This window comes from Hippoglossus stenolepis, chromosome 2 (genome assembly GCF_022539355.2).
Source record: "Hippoglossus stenolepis isolate QCI-W04-F060 chromosome 2, HSTE1.2, whole genome shotgun sequence".
NCBI classification, from domain to species: Eukaryota; Metazoa; Chordata; class Actinopteri; order Pleuronectiformes; family Pleuronectidae; genus Hippoglossus; species Hippoglossus stenolepis.
The window spans coordinates 2,787,936-2,803,141 of NC_061484.1; the positions used below are offsets into that span (position 1 = coordinate 2,787,936).

General features: G+C 43.3%; 1 protein-coding gene across 2 annotated transcripts in view; it reads right to left on the minus strand.

Moving 5' to 3' along the window:
• The window catches only part of sorcs3 (sortilin related VPS10 domain containing receptor 3), a 206,760-nt gene extending 194,045 nt beyond the window's left edge, over positions 1-12,715 (minus strand). For both annotated transcript variants that reach the window (XM_035146310.2, XM_035146300.2), the window contains exon 1: positions 11,815-12,715. In XM_035146310.2, the coding sequence (XP_035002201.1) occupies positions 11,815-12,495 (681 nt within the window). In that variant the 5' untranslated portion in view covers positions 12,496-12,715. The remainder of the gene's footprint in view (positions 1-11,814) is intronic.
• Between the last annotated feature and the right edge of the window lie 2,491 nt (positions 12,716-15,206).

The following is a 15,206-nucleotide window of genomic DNA, read 5'->3' on the forward strand; positions in this document are numbered from 1 at the left end:
ACAGCAGCCTCCGTCTAGACCACCTAAAGCTGTGGCTGCAAAAGCTACTGGATGTGTTTAACTGAGCAAGATTGTAGCCTTTGTATTTACTATCACAGCTTCTCATTTCGGAGGGAAGACTGTGTTATTCATTTTTATCGAAAGTTACACACTTGGAAAAGAAAGTATGTATACTTCAGTGAGAGTGAAAGAGAGAGAATGCGTTAGATAAAGAGAGAGGCAGCAAGACCATGTGACTCGCCCCTGGAACGTGATCAAGCCGAGCTAATTTCTGATCAGAGCACACAGAGTCAGAACAATGGCGACTCAATGGCGCAGACACCCAGTGACTGTGAGAGTGCCTGAGTGAGTCTTTCTATGTTTGGACCATAAAATAGTAATTTTTTTTACAGCTTTTAGCAGCTGTGTCAGTAATTTACTGCTCCTCTCAGTGTCCCTATCATTCGCACTGCACACTGCCAACCGGGTCGAGCCAAACCGAGCGCTCACCGCCATCTCCTCCTGCTCTCCTTACATTGACTAAGTTTACAAAGTCTGTTGTTTTTACCCAATCTGAGTTTTCACATTGTGTCCAATCACACTGTTTGTGTGTGTGAGTGTGTGTCAGTACAAGAGATAAGCTCAATTATGACTGAATGCGCAGCTCTGAAGAAAGATTTGAGTCATTGAAGAAAAGTATCGATCATTGTGTGACGATCAGTGTTGATATTGTGGCGTCCTTTCAAACAAATCACGTCAACCGAGTCAGAGAGAGAGAGAGAGAGAGAGAGCAGCAAAGTCAGGGTGTGTGTGTGAGCACTGTTACATTTCCCTCAAGTTCTGGGACTATCTCACAGAGGCTACACAATTATTTATAGTAACCAACTGCTTAGTTGCTTGGGTACCGAATTCAAGGTACCGGCACCGGCACCGGTATCCGTTCAAATGTGAACGGTCTTCGTATATTCCTTGTTTATGTACACATACATGGCTAATAAAGCTGATTCTGATAATAAAACCATTAATTAAGTTAGGAACATTTTGCAATTTAAAAGGAAAAACATTTGCTCTTGGTTGAAGCACCTTACACAGTGATTACAGAGTCTGACAGTGGGTGTCACCCATTATCAGGTCTCTCCACACGTGTAGGTTGTCAGGAGTCTGGCTGGTCTAGGCCTTGTGACAGAGTCGTCCCCGAAGCACTTGGGGTCATTATCATGTTGGAAGATGATCCCCAACGTGATATTTAATTTTTGGGATCACAGACTTAACAGAGGACTGAAGTTGTACATATAGTGGATGTCTTTAATGGTCTCTTTCAACTGAGTCTACTGGTAATTAACAGTGTTGCGGAAGTTTTTTGTTGGTGTGAGAAGGATACAGGTCATGAGAGAGCTGCCATTGAACAGGTGGCCCAGGCTGGATACTCCTCACTGTTTGTATCCAGGAAAGCCGATGGATTTCTTACTGATTCTAAACATAACATCACGCTAGAGCAGATTTGAGTGAGAGTAGAAGGAGACAGTTCGAGGTTAAGTGTGCCATTTGCTTTCCACCAGGCACTGGGAGTTGTCTATACAGTGTTTACTTTGAAGCAACCGTGGTTCTTAACCAAGGGTGAAAGTAAGTAGTACTTTCTGCTTCTTCATAACATACCAGTGCCAGTGTCGTGATGAAAAGGGATTGTCCACCAGAAAGGGATTGAAGCTCAGTGAAAAAATGACTAAACTGCAAACATTTCTTTGGCCACAAATGTGATTATTTGATTATAAGAAACGTTAGAATTTCACAAATACAAAGATTCCCAGGGACATAAAGTTAATTGTGTGAGTCCCAGTTATGACAGTTTGATAAAGCAGTTGTAGATGCATATAAAGTGTATCAGTGCTCAATCAATTTCTGGTAGACAGTCACTTTTGGACATGAAACCGGGACAATGGCAGAAATACTATTCTTCGTATCATATTATTCTTTACCATCAAAATGATCTCAAAACCTTGATTTTAAGGTTGTGGCCTTTCCTGATGCTCAGTTTCATGTCAACAGCATGGACAGTAAACAAGCTGCACAGATTCCACATATTGTCCTATGAGTCTGGCATGATAACCTGCGCAACTTTACTTCCTGAACAAACAGTACTTCAAAGGGAGCGTTTTAACTTATTGTGCCTTCAGCCCTACTTTGGATTCATGTCATCAAAAAATCTCGAACTTTATCGATGTCATTGGCACGAATCAAGGAGGAATGATGAATGAACTATTTACCTGATTTCAATGAATTTGTTGAATTTTCTTCAATTTATAAAAAAAAAATATTTTGAGAGAGTTTTGTCAAAATTCACAATTTATTCTGTTGCACAATGATTTTTAAAAAATTTTTTTTTAATAAATAATTTGCTCTACATGATGTCAAGTGTTTCCCCTTTCTTTCCATAGAGGCATTAGAATGTGTGTGTTCAGGGATTCATGAGGCTGGGTGCGGGACGACGAGATGAAACACTGAACGTTGAGGTAGCAGTGGCAGCAAGAACTTCAATCTACTTTCACCCCTGGTCTTAACTGATTTATCTTTAACTACAATATGTGTTGGTTCAGTGTTGGGAATAGTGAGCCTGCGGGGGAGGGAAATGTGGTAAAAACTCAGGTGCATTGAGCCTGTCATAATGTTTGGGTTTTAAGAGTGTAGCGATTTTGGTCCTGGGCCTTTTGCCCTTACTTTAAAATGTATTGGAGCAGCCCAGGGATAGATTAACAGAGGTCACGGCAAATGAATCATTTATTTTGACGGTGGAAATGTGGCCAATTAAAGAGCAGGGAGCTTTTATTCTGTCTTTCCAGGTCTCTTTTGATGTTATGTATTAATGAGGCAAAATTGTCTTTGAATATATCATCCTGGTTTGTTGAAACATGGATCCTGAGGTGTTAAAATTGATTGAGTAGTGTAATTATAGGACGGGTCCCCAACCTCAGCATCCCAGTCAAAATGGCTTTGAGGCAGAATCTCAGACTTAGACCAGTTAATGGAATAGCTGGAAACCTTGCCAAAGCTGTTAATCATATTGCGGTCTGACGGGAGGCAGGTTGAGGGATTTGTTAGATATAACAAGATGTCATGGGCATATACACTGATTTTATGACAGTTTGAGTTGTCGGAATTGCAGTAATCCCTGTCTTATGGCTGAGGAGAGCAGTTCTCTGAAAAGTGCCAATGTACTGGTGATAATGGGCACCCCTACCTCTGCTTATATTTAATGATCTAGATATTTTTTTTTCCATTATCTGCGGTGACGGTAGATGCTGAAGGCATCCAAATCCAATTGTTGGAGAAGAACATTTGGACTCAAAATAATGGCAGATTATCTTTGTATCTTTTTTGATGAATTTAATTGAATAGTCTTCATATGTTTTCTGAGAAATATTTCCCCTTTGATAAAACCAGTCTGAACTAATGGTGCAATAGCTTATAATCAGTGTCTGGTCGGTATCAAGGTCAGGGGTGTGTAGTTCAGAGGCGTAATAGCTGATTGTTTCATTTACTGTGTGGTCATTGATTGTGGGGACAAGACTACTTCTATTGATGTGTTGTTGCATTTCTCAGTTTGTTGTTTGAATTTGAAGCTCAATAATATTGTATTCCTTTTATGACAAGAAAACTGTTATCTTTGAAAGGCCAAGATACAGACAACCTTCTGAACGCCCTGCAGCATATAATGGGTTCTCAGGAGGAATTGAAAGTAATAGTCTTTTCCAGCCGATTCGTGGTTCTGCGTCAAAGCTACGCCATCGGTTACTCACCAATTATTTACACATTTTCTAGCGTCTCTGTTTACTTCAGAACAATGGCGAGTGTTAAAAAGCGGATCATGTTGGAGTTGGCGCTAAGAGATGTTGAAGCAATTACTTTTTCTGGAAGAACTGAAACAGGAAAAGAAAGACGTCGGAGGAGATGGTCTGCACGACCACTAAACGGAGTGAGGCAAAGCAGAAATACTGTCTGCTGGAAATACAATGCTACCAAGCGGACCAATCACAGCTCTTGCGGTCTGAGTCACCTCCACATGTAGTTACATTTTTGGGAAGATGCACGTCAGGGTTCTGCATAGGGTTCTGCATAGGGTGTACTTCTATACGTAGGCTACTCTGGAGCTACGGCAAAGATTCGACACAAAAGCATGAATTGGGCTGTAGGGTCACCACTAACTGAACAACCAAATGGATTGATAATAACTAAACATTTCCATTGGCCAATCATACTCTGTGTAGGTTACAGTATAACTCACAGCAGGATTATGAGAAGCCATTCTACTTTCTGTTCCACTGAATTCTTCACCCTCACGGCAAACCAAACCTATAAAATAGCATCAGGATTATTAATTGAATGTCGTCCATGAACACTCACACTCTCGGTTATGAGGCAGACGTCTATTAGTAGCGTACCCATCAAGCAGTCCAAACAACTCTTACGGCATCATTCAAAATTTAAAAAGCATCTCGGCATGGGAGCTGGGTAAGAGACTATTACTGCGCTTGATAGAAAAATATAATGCGGTTTCCATTCAAAGAAAGTAAGTGCAAACCTTGGCGGGAGGAAAATGACTTGTAAAAAAAAAAAAGATGACATGACGGGATGAAAATGACAGGATGATTTCTTTAAAGGGCTCTTTTCAAGCAGAGTTCGTCGCCAGATGCTACGGACAGTCAGAAGTTCAGTCACGTACGTGCGGCTGCCGGAGTATTTTACGCTGCTTGAGACAGGATCAACAGAAAATAGAAATCCCAAATCAGGAGCGTCTATCTCCCGCTGGCATCAATGAAAGATGCTTGCACAATCTGTTTAGTAATGGGGGGGATGTTTAAGCAGGTTATTACCATTAAAATACAAATGGAAATTAAGAAGCAGACCTGATTGTAAAATTAATGCAGCGTGGACCCATTTTACAGCCACTTTCAATCTCTCATAGATAAACCAGTAGATCACTTTAATTAGACAATGTGTTAATTGACTGCAGGTCCTGGGGTGTGATGTGTCAACATTAGTCTCCATCAATGACAAACTCCTCCAGACACGACACCATTCACTCCGACCGAGAGTGAGACAAGAAACTGAGAATCACTGAGGGTGTGTGTGTGTCTGCGTGTCTATGCCCATGTTTTTTTTCTGTCCATGCGTGCAAGTTCGTGTCTGTCTGCTTGCATGTGAACAAATATGTCTCTGAATGCCGGCAATTTTGTGAATTTGTGACCTTGTGAATATATATTAATGTGTGGGAGGGAGGAGAGTCAGGAAGAGAGTAGAAGCAAAAAGAGGCTGAGGCAGAGAGAGGAAGACAGAAAGAGTGAGAGAGCGACACAGCGTGCGATCGCTTCACTGTGGTCTGACATTATTACGTGCTCCTCGCCTGGCCGCTCTCCCCGGCTTTCCCGTGTTCTGGAAATGGCAAGGGACATCAACATTACAAGGTATCACACTTGGATCGGGACAAAAAACGCATCTTGGGTCAAGATGCACTGTGCCTCCGGGACGTGGAAGTCCCACAGGCACAAACCCTCAAAGCTTGATATTCCTTAAGTCAATCCATAGAAGTTCAAACTGTGCACAGCAAGAGAGTAGGACAAAGATATGCCGCCTGGTTTCTCCCAGATGGGGAAAAGGCATTTGAAACCAAATTAAATCTGACACTTGGTTGTACCAATCTAATTAACGCACATATACTTTCACACAGACTTCTCTCTTCTACCTCACACTCTTTCCCTCGCACAGATAATGTCAACACACTTGTGCCAAACAGGATCTGTGGCCAAGCGTATGATTATACTCTCTGAAGTCGAAGCGAGGTGGCTTCCATCAGGGCCTCAGCCACCGTGGCAATCACACAGGAAACATAATGAGGCCATTAGATTTGGGGAACGCTGCCTTAAAGCCCCTCGTCTGACTGGCTCGGTTCCTGCTACATGCGTGCTCATAACTTCAAAGCTTTTAACGGCTTGATGTGATCCGAGATCTGTGGCGTGCTGCAGCAGCAGGTGCAATGCACCCTGATTGGATGGCTTCCTGAATAGCTTCCTTGATGTGGTGGCGTTGCTGTGCTGAGCACAAGGGAGAGTTTTAACATTATGCGACACTTCTAAGTGCATCCAGTGACCTTTAAGTGAAGTAATAAAATGCAACCTATAAATGTGCTGACCTAGTTACGTTAGGATAAGGGCTGGATTTTGTGTATGCTGTCATATGGGTTAGATGATCTTGACAGCTGTATGTGTTCGGCTGATTTTTCATGCTTTGAAATCTAACCAGCAAATAGGGCAAAGGCTGTACTCCTTTCCCCACACAAAACCTATCTGAGCAAATTCTGCTTTTTAAAGTGCTCGCCTAAAATCTTTGGAACACATTGGAAGTGTCCAGAAATGAAAAGTGACCTCTAGCCTACATGATGTGACTCATCATGCACATGGACACTTCGCTTGGCCATAGAGTGCAAGCATGAAGTGATATAACATGCTTTTAAAACCACACTGCGTGATATCGGAAGGTCAAGAGCAAGCCACAGCCCAACCCCAACTGTCCAGTAACTGCAGCCAAGAGTTTAGCTCTGGAGGCCAGTCAAGACGGATTTTCCATTCATGTTTTGTGGCACATGGCTTTTTGCCATGACATCATACTTTCACTGCAAAACAACAAGGGATGGGAAACAATTTTGTAGACACTAATTAGAGGAGGAGGGAGGGAGGAGAGATTGAGGGATAAGGGAGATAAGGCCCGCTGGAAGGTTTACATTATTTATGATATCCCATTTTTTTTTTTTTCCCTATCTATCTTCCTCCAGAGCAGAGGGCCACCATGGTAGTGGGAGAGAGAAGAAAAGAAACAACTTTACAATGTATTACCATCAGTACTTAAGGCTGAATGGTGAGATGGGTTGATGGAAAAAGAGCAAGAGGACGACCTGCAGCTATATAATAAATGACATCCCCTCTCTGCAAAGACCATGGTGGGGAATGCTGCACACGGCTCTATCCGTGTTTGTGGGTCTCTGGGGTCTTTCTATACTAGAGATGGTGCATATGATGACTACAACATGCAGCCAGTCAGGTTGAGAAAGTATTCAACTAAAACATTTTTCATAGGACTACAGATTATTTTCATAAAGGAGTCAATAAATGATCCTGATCAACATCGTGGGAAACAAATGTGAATATTGTATTGGTCCGGTTCCTGCCTGAACCTGTGTCTGCTGTTTTGCTGCATGACATTTTCAGCTCATGAGAGTCTGCATGTGTTCCTCCGGTTCTCAGGGGGGATTTGGGAATTGCGAACACACCCAGTCAGCTCCATTGATGACTTGCCAGATTCGGCTGACCTGCCTCTGCGTGAGTTCTCAAGACATTAAAGACCACAGTCTTATGCTAATTTTGCCCCCACCCAATGGATGGAGGACTACAAAGACAGCGCGATGTGCCATGGTACATGAAGAGAACATCAAGGGGGTAAAATGTGGTGGTCAGCCGGAAAGCTGCCCTGTGCTATCGACTAAATATATATATATATATATTCATGGTCACAATCTTCTTAAAGGAGCATATTCATTGCCATTACGCTGTTGGGAGGATATCTCAAGGTTCCCTTTACCAGATGAATGTTTCAAGATCACACTTAAAGAGGCAGTGCTCAAGCTGTTCATTTTGTATTCCAGCTGTCAGTCACAATGCCATTAAGTTCATCACTGGTGAGGGTGGAGGGGTTCCACAGCCTCAAAAATACTTCAGGAAAGAACATATCACGTTGCTGTAGGGATGCTTCACTGGAATTATGCCCATGAATATGATAAATCACAGTTAGTCCACACATTGCTAACTCTACATTCCCATTTACTATCTAAGGTTAAGATTTCGACATAACCTGCATAAGCCTAGTGCAGGGACATTGAGACCCATACAAAGACACAGAGAGAGAGAGAGAGAGAGAGAGAGAGAGGTAGGGCTGGCTTCAGGGGTAGAGACAGCAAGTTGGACAGGTACAGGGAGACAGTGAGAGTGTATTAGCCTTGTGTACACGCCTCAAAGGACACACCATTCTCCCCCAGGGAACCCACCGCAGCGGCAAGCCCTCCCGGAGGTTGTAGCAGTACAAGACACAGCCGACCAATCTGGCTGAAATGAGACAGAGAAAGTCTCCAGACCAAAGAGGTTGTGAATTTATGGTTGATGTTGAGGGCAGCCAACCAAAACGCATACCAGAAAGCCAACCAAGATTAATTTACATTTATATTTTAGGCATGTGGTCCACATGAACTGAAATGGTTCAGCAGATAGGAATTCAGTTTCTTGGCGAAAGGTCAGTGAAAGAGGGCACGTGGCCATCCATCCAATCAGTGTGACAGACCCTCCAGATAAGTCATTCTCCACCAAAATAAAATGTCATATTCCAAATCCTCCAGCCTAAAGGACAAAGCAGGTCACACGTTAGTGTTTCCTTGGTAACCCTCTGAACAATATTGCACATCATTGCTTTGTTTGAAACGCAGAAATAAAAATGATTCATATGAGCTTTTTGTGATCTACCACCTGTACGATCATCATTTAGTTTAAGTCAATTAAAATGACTTGGTTAAGGATAGGACTAATTGAGGAAATAAAGACAAGTGGTCATAGTGAAAAGAAAGAACTGAAGACTGCTGGAAGGAAATTAGATGTTATCAATAGCCTAGAGGCATTGATTAATGTCAGTAAATGATCACAGCAATTGTTAAAAAAAAGGAATACATGGTCAAGTTTGGGGAAATGTGCTTATAGTTAGGAGAAAGCAATGTAGACTGTGTGTAGAAGACAGGATGACACCCACAACTTGTTTGATACCAGAGGCTAAGGCCAAGTTCAGGAGGTTAAGAACTGATCATGATTACAGCTAAAAGAACAACTGAGTTAAGTTTATGGAGCTGATTTATGTTCAGGGTTTAGGTAAAATTGTGGTCATGGTAAAAAAAAACAAACAGAGGGTTAAATTACAAGAATGATAAAATATGACAATAACTTTAACTGCTGCATGTTTCTCGCTGCTAACAACAGCATTTGCAAAATGACATCCTAATTTCAAAGCTTTTATAAAAGCACGGCAAAACATCAGACTGCATTATCAATAGGAAGGTCTTGTTACATCTTGTAAAAAAAAATGATGCCAACTGACTGTCGATCAAGTCCCAGAGCTCTCGAGATTGCCGAACAGTGACAAATCTGCTGCGATGCTGAGAGGGTGGACCATAAAATGCATGCCTGTCCTATGCTGAGTGCATGCATATACCACAACTTAACCAACCCTGACTGACCATGGCTACCTCCATCCAGTGAATTCCAGTCCAAACTCAAGTGTTTTACCTCAGCTCTTTGCCTCAATTAAAGTAAAAAAATAAATAAATGTATATTGCCATTTCTCCAACCTTAGCCAGCAACCATAGGACCACTATGGATGAATACAGGAAAATGTTTTATTTTGAAAGTACGTGTGGGGCCATCAGGTGACAGTATCTGGATGACATCAGATGGAAGGAACATCTGGCTGCAGAGCATGGAGAATGAACTCTCTTGACTCGTTATTAATTTAAAAAAAATAATTAAAGTTTCTGATCATCACAGCCTACGTTAACCCCTGATCAAGGTTTAAGCCAACACTGTTTGTTAGTAAGACAAGGGGGTGGAACAGATGTCCAGAGTCCTTGTCAGAGGCTTTGCTTACCCAACCATCCTGACTTTCTTCCTAAGATGTGTCTGCCTCGTTTGCCTCATAGAAGGCAACAGTCATTAATTACAACACGCAGCTAATGTGCTGTCAAATATAACATAGGTCAAATGTAACATCGGTCATGTCTCATGTGTTTTTGGTAAGTCTCTAACCAAACAAGCAATGTTCTTATTTATCTGGTGAGGACAGGCTCAGCACAGTCGGATTGAAAGTGAAGGAACCCACCAAGTGTACAATAGGCAGATAAGATTAGGGTAGCTGAGCCAAGATGGTCATCCATCCAATCAGCTAGTTATTCTGTTAGCCAGCCACTTACTCTAACTCTAACTTAACTACTGCTGCAGTTAAATTAGCAGACTTCATCCTCAATCCTCTCGCCCTACCAGCCCATTCATCACAACAACAAGCACCAACGGCAAACTGAAGATTAAGTCGAAGATCTCCTCTCTGGAGGACGATCTGGAGGCCATGCCTGATTTCCTTCATTTTTGCCGAGGAAGAAGAAAAGACTTTGAAATAAAGGGCTCAGTTGTCAAGATAATTATTAAAGATTTAAAGCTGAGGGGCAGCGGCACACAATACCCCACTCACCCTCTCCATCCAGTGCACACTCACGCAGTTACACACACATGCACGCACACACAAGCATGTTCCACTCGCAGCGCCTCAGTCTTCACTGCAGGTTAAAAAACAAGTTCATGCACCATGTCATAATCTGCTCAGACAAGACTGAATATGTGGGATTTTTTTTATTCATTTTTTTCAAATGGAATAAAGCGAGTGGAGCAGCCACAACAACAAATTAAGCTTGTGAAACCACAAAGAGAGCCCAGCGGCTCCCTGTGAGCTTACATGGTTGTGTAAATGACTTTGATTCATTTTGTCTCATTATTCTCTTCCTATGAGGGCCCTTTTGTGTAAGAGGAGCAGGATTTCCATCCAATTCACGAGCAGAACGGGCCTGAATGTGGTCTGTGTCTGAGAGCTACTGATGTTGCAAAGATTTACAGATGTTTCAGCAGCAGGTTTCCCCTTGTCTTGGACCTGTGCAGTGATGCTGTGATACTCAAAGAACTGCATGTTGCCCTACTCTATCCACAGAGAGAACCTATTCAATTATGTATACTCTCACCGTGTCTTAAATGGAGCATCGAGCATTCAAGGAAATATTTTGCCTCAGTTTATATTTTATGTCAGTGCTGTCACAATCTCTGCAGTTTACTCTAGCGTTTCCCTGGGTCCATGTCATTTGGCACGATTATTTCTGGGAGGCATCTCCTCTCTGATGATAATGCCGATGGGGAAAGACTGAACCTCCAAACACTGCACACCCCGTTGGAAAGGCTGTGGTAATGCATCTTTTTATGTGCAATATAATAACAGTATCACACACCAGTGGCGGCCACCTACGATGTTTAAAGATGAAATAGCTCCTAAAAAGTCAATAAGGTGCTGGGTTCAGCCAACTCAAAAAATTCCAGGGAAGCACGAGGAGTCAGACAGAGGAGAAATTCATAATCTACAGAAGTCAAGGGCTTATCAGAGACTGAGCAATATTTTATGACTCCCTCCTTCCCCAGTCAATTAATTTGGATGAAAACCTCGCATCAGTGGGGAGGAATGAATCATGCATTAGCACATCTCCAAATCGCTGCAAATAAATCATAAATAGCGTTCACACCAAGACCATAAATCACGGTTAACTAAATATTGAACACGGAGCTTCCACTGACACGGGAAAGTGACACGGGTTTGGATAAAGAGACAAAAGATGCTCCAACAGGGAGAGAGGATTTCGTGCGTAATACGAGAGATCACAGGTGGCGCGCTAATACGATTCACAAACGCCACACGAAGTCTGACATTTACACAGAGCAGCGCGTCGGTGCGCATCTGTAGCTTCCAGTGCACCTGTTAACAGTGAACCACAACTCAGCCGGCACGCCACGGCGCAGAGTCCCTGCTCCGTGCGTCACGGAGTTTGTTCACTCAGCTGCTGGGAAAACAACCCACTCTCGGGGGAAGAGTCCGTGTAGAACGCGGAGTCGTGGAGAGCAGCCAAACACGCAGAGCAACAATTCTGATAAGCCAAGGTTTACTCACGCTGCTGTTCTGTCCTGACCAGTAAACCACCGCGTGGTTGTGCGCAGAGTCTCCCGTCAGAGCGAAAGTGCTGCTGGTGATCTTGGGCTCATCCTGCCGGGTATTTCCTCTCCCGTCGTTCCTGTTCCAGCCGAAGTCGGACCTGCCCTGCTTCTGTCCGTCAAACAACGAGCCTCGATCCTCCGGTGCGCCCGCGTCCACGCCGGTCCGGCCGGTCCGGCCGGTCCACCTGCTCTCACTGAACTCGGCAAACTCAGGACCGCTTCTCCTCGCTCTCCGGAGCGCAGCATCCTCACCCAACTCGGGCTCCCTGTCATTAACCCTGCCGCGATGACTTTCTCCACTATGCCCTGGTGTTTCTCCCTTTGTTCTTACTCCATCCAAACTGACATGTTGGGGGAACATGGGGACATCCTCGACAGAAATGTCTGTCTCATGGTCGTCGTCCACTCCAGCATTTTGTCCGGAAACCCCGAGTTCCTTCAACTCTAAGTCGCTCGGCTCCTCTGTCGGGTCAGTGCGCATTCCCGTCTGTAATTTCTCCAGGTGAAGTTGAACTGGCGACGGGCAAGATGCGCAAGTTATCTCCGCTTTGGCATTTTGCAGGGTAAGAGCGGCTATCATCACCCAGATACCTAGAGATAAGTGCAATCCTGGGCAGAAGCCAGCCCAAGTCTCCATCGCTGACAGAGATTTTGGGGAGTGAAGGACCGTTAGAGACCTTATCCGACACCTAAACTCCCTTCTCTCAGTTCGATTTGGAATCAGTGGCGCCTCGATTGTCCGTCTGGTTGTTTGGGAGGGGAGAAAAAGTGCTCCTCAGCGAAACTGTTCACGTCCAAGGATCTTTGGTCGGGAAAGCCACCACACAGGAGGGAGGAGCTGCATCACAGCCAGCTGCCGAGTGTGCGCCCGGAAGAGAGGGAGAGAGAGACAGAGAGAGAGAGAGAGTGTGTGAGATGGAAGTGAGAGAGTTAGAGAGAAGAGAGAGAGAGAGAGAGAGAGAGAGAGAGAGAGAGACGCTGTCCGTGGTGCTGATCTTCTCCCGTTCTCACTGTTAGAAGTTTACATCTTTATGTAGGGCACATAAATCCCAAACTTAAAAATTCTCTTTTTTTTGTCATGCGGGTTCGAAACACTGGGCTTTAAGTTGGATTTGGTTGCACCTCCGCAGGAGGAAGAGTCCGCAGGGGTTTACACAGGCCTACTTATAGGCCACCTGTTTGACCAAACTGCCACTGAAATCATAGATGGACCTGACAAGTCAATACAATTTAATTCAAAAGAATCCAACTTTATTTGTATAGCGCCAAATAACAACGGAAATTATCTCAAAGCACTTAAGGTCGAGAGCCACAACGAGTCACTATGTTTTCAAGGAAAAATTCCCCAAAATGTACCAACAGAATTATTGTTATAACAAATACAATGGAGTAATGTGAGAAATAATTCATGAAAATATGCTGCCATGGCCAATTAAGAGGGTTTTTTTATGTTATGACGTTATCTTGCATATTATATTACTTTATTATTATTGATTATAGTATTCATTCATTCTTCGTATTATGTATTCAATAATTGTAGGTATTATAAACCTTATATACCCTATAAGCATACCAAAGAGCAGTGCAACCATGTATGTCCAATCAGACATCGAACTAATCCTAATAATCTTGTATTTACAGATACACAGCTCCTCCACACAGAACCCAGCAACCTCCAGTGGTCACTTGCATCATATTTGTTGCTTCTGTGGCTGTGGTGCAAGTGTCCACATCCAGGCTGTCAGTCTCTCCCCCTCATTCCAAGCTCAGTGTAATGTGAAGAATGAAGCAGAAGCAGCTCCTTCCTGGCGGAGGAGACCGGGTCAGTGTGACGGTATATGGGAAAGAAAACCCAGGGGGGCAGAACACTCACTGATGGATTGGGAGGAATTGGCAGGGAGTTGCACCATTCCTGAGGGGGGAAATAAGGCAGCGCCTAGAGGCACATGAGAGGGAGGGAGGGAGGGAGGAAGGGAGCGCTGGAATACTGTGCTCTGCCCATCAAGGACCCAGAGCGCGGAAGGAATGGTGATATAAAAGCAGGAAGCTTGTGTTTTGTGAGACTCAGGGAGAGAGAGAGAGAGAGAGAGAGAGAGAGAGAGAGAGAGAGAGAGAGAGAGTGTGTGTGTGTGTGTGTGTGTGTTTGGAAGTATGAGTAGGTGTTTTGAGTGTGTGTGTGTGTGCTTAAATGCAGGGGGCTTATTCATTAGCGATCTAACATGTTGTGTCCTTGTCTATCAACTTGACTGGCCGTAAATTACCCATCAGGGAATACTCAGGGGAATGGGCCTGAATTTCAACACTTTTCAGATCATATCAATGTGGAAAAAAAGAGAGTTTTGTGGATTTCCAACTGCAGCGGCAGAGCAAGCACACACAGCCTCATGTAGAAAAGAAATGAGTAGGAGGGAATAAAAGCAGCCATATATCCCAGATTCTATATAGTTCATATGTGTTCTTTATAGCAGACATGTACATTTAACCCAAAGAGTCTCCGTTTGTCAGAACAGAAGGAGTCTTTACAGCAGCTCATTTCAAAGGTGAGAGCCACAAGGCCATGGTGGTTTGTTCCTATCCCGGAGGTCAGGTCACATGATGTCCAAGGGTCATTAACAAAATATACAACCTAAAAAAAAAATGTTATGCAGATTTCTTTATTTTACAATTTCATTTTCTTCTGTTTTATTGATCACTTTAGCTCTTTAGGCCTGTGAATAGTAGTCCGATGATTCAATCTAAGGATTAGATAGGGTTAATAATCACACTCTGGTTGAACTTTTGAGTTCATGAGACAGATTCATCTTAAAGGATTAATATTTTATGTTTTGAAAAACGAGTGGTTCGGTTTGCAATGAGATGAGAAGGTTCTCCTACATGCTAAATTTGAAGCTACAGCCAGAAACCAGTTAGCATGTAGCTACAGGTACTGGGCATTACTTCTCTTTTGCACTCGTGTTTTTACACTTAGCCTTATTTATGAATCAAACAAATGATTACAGCCACATGCAAAGCTATGGAAAAATAATGTTACATTTCTTTCAAAAACATGAGAGTTGCATTAGTCTCATCTTTCATGAAAGGGAATTAACATTTTCCCACAATGTTACAGTTCTTTGAATGTAAAGGTCATTAGCCAAAGCAGTTGGGAACCATTGTCCTGAACTCAGCCATGTCCTCTACCCTCTGGACACTGAAAGGGACATGTCAAAGCAAACAGTGACCCAAGACAAACTCTAAGCAACTCAGATCAACACAGAGACAGGGACTGTATTCCAGGACTGAGTTATTTCAGAGTCAGACATGTAATGAGATTTTAATGAAACTGAATGAAACTTCTGATCTCTTGTG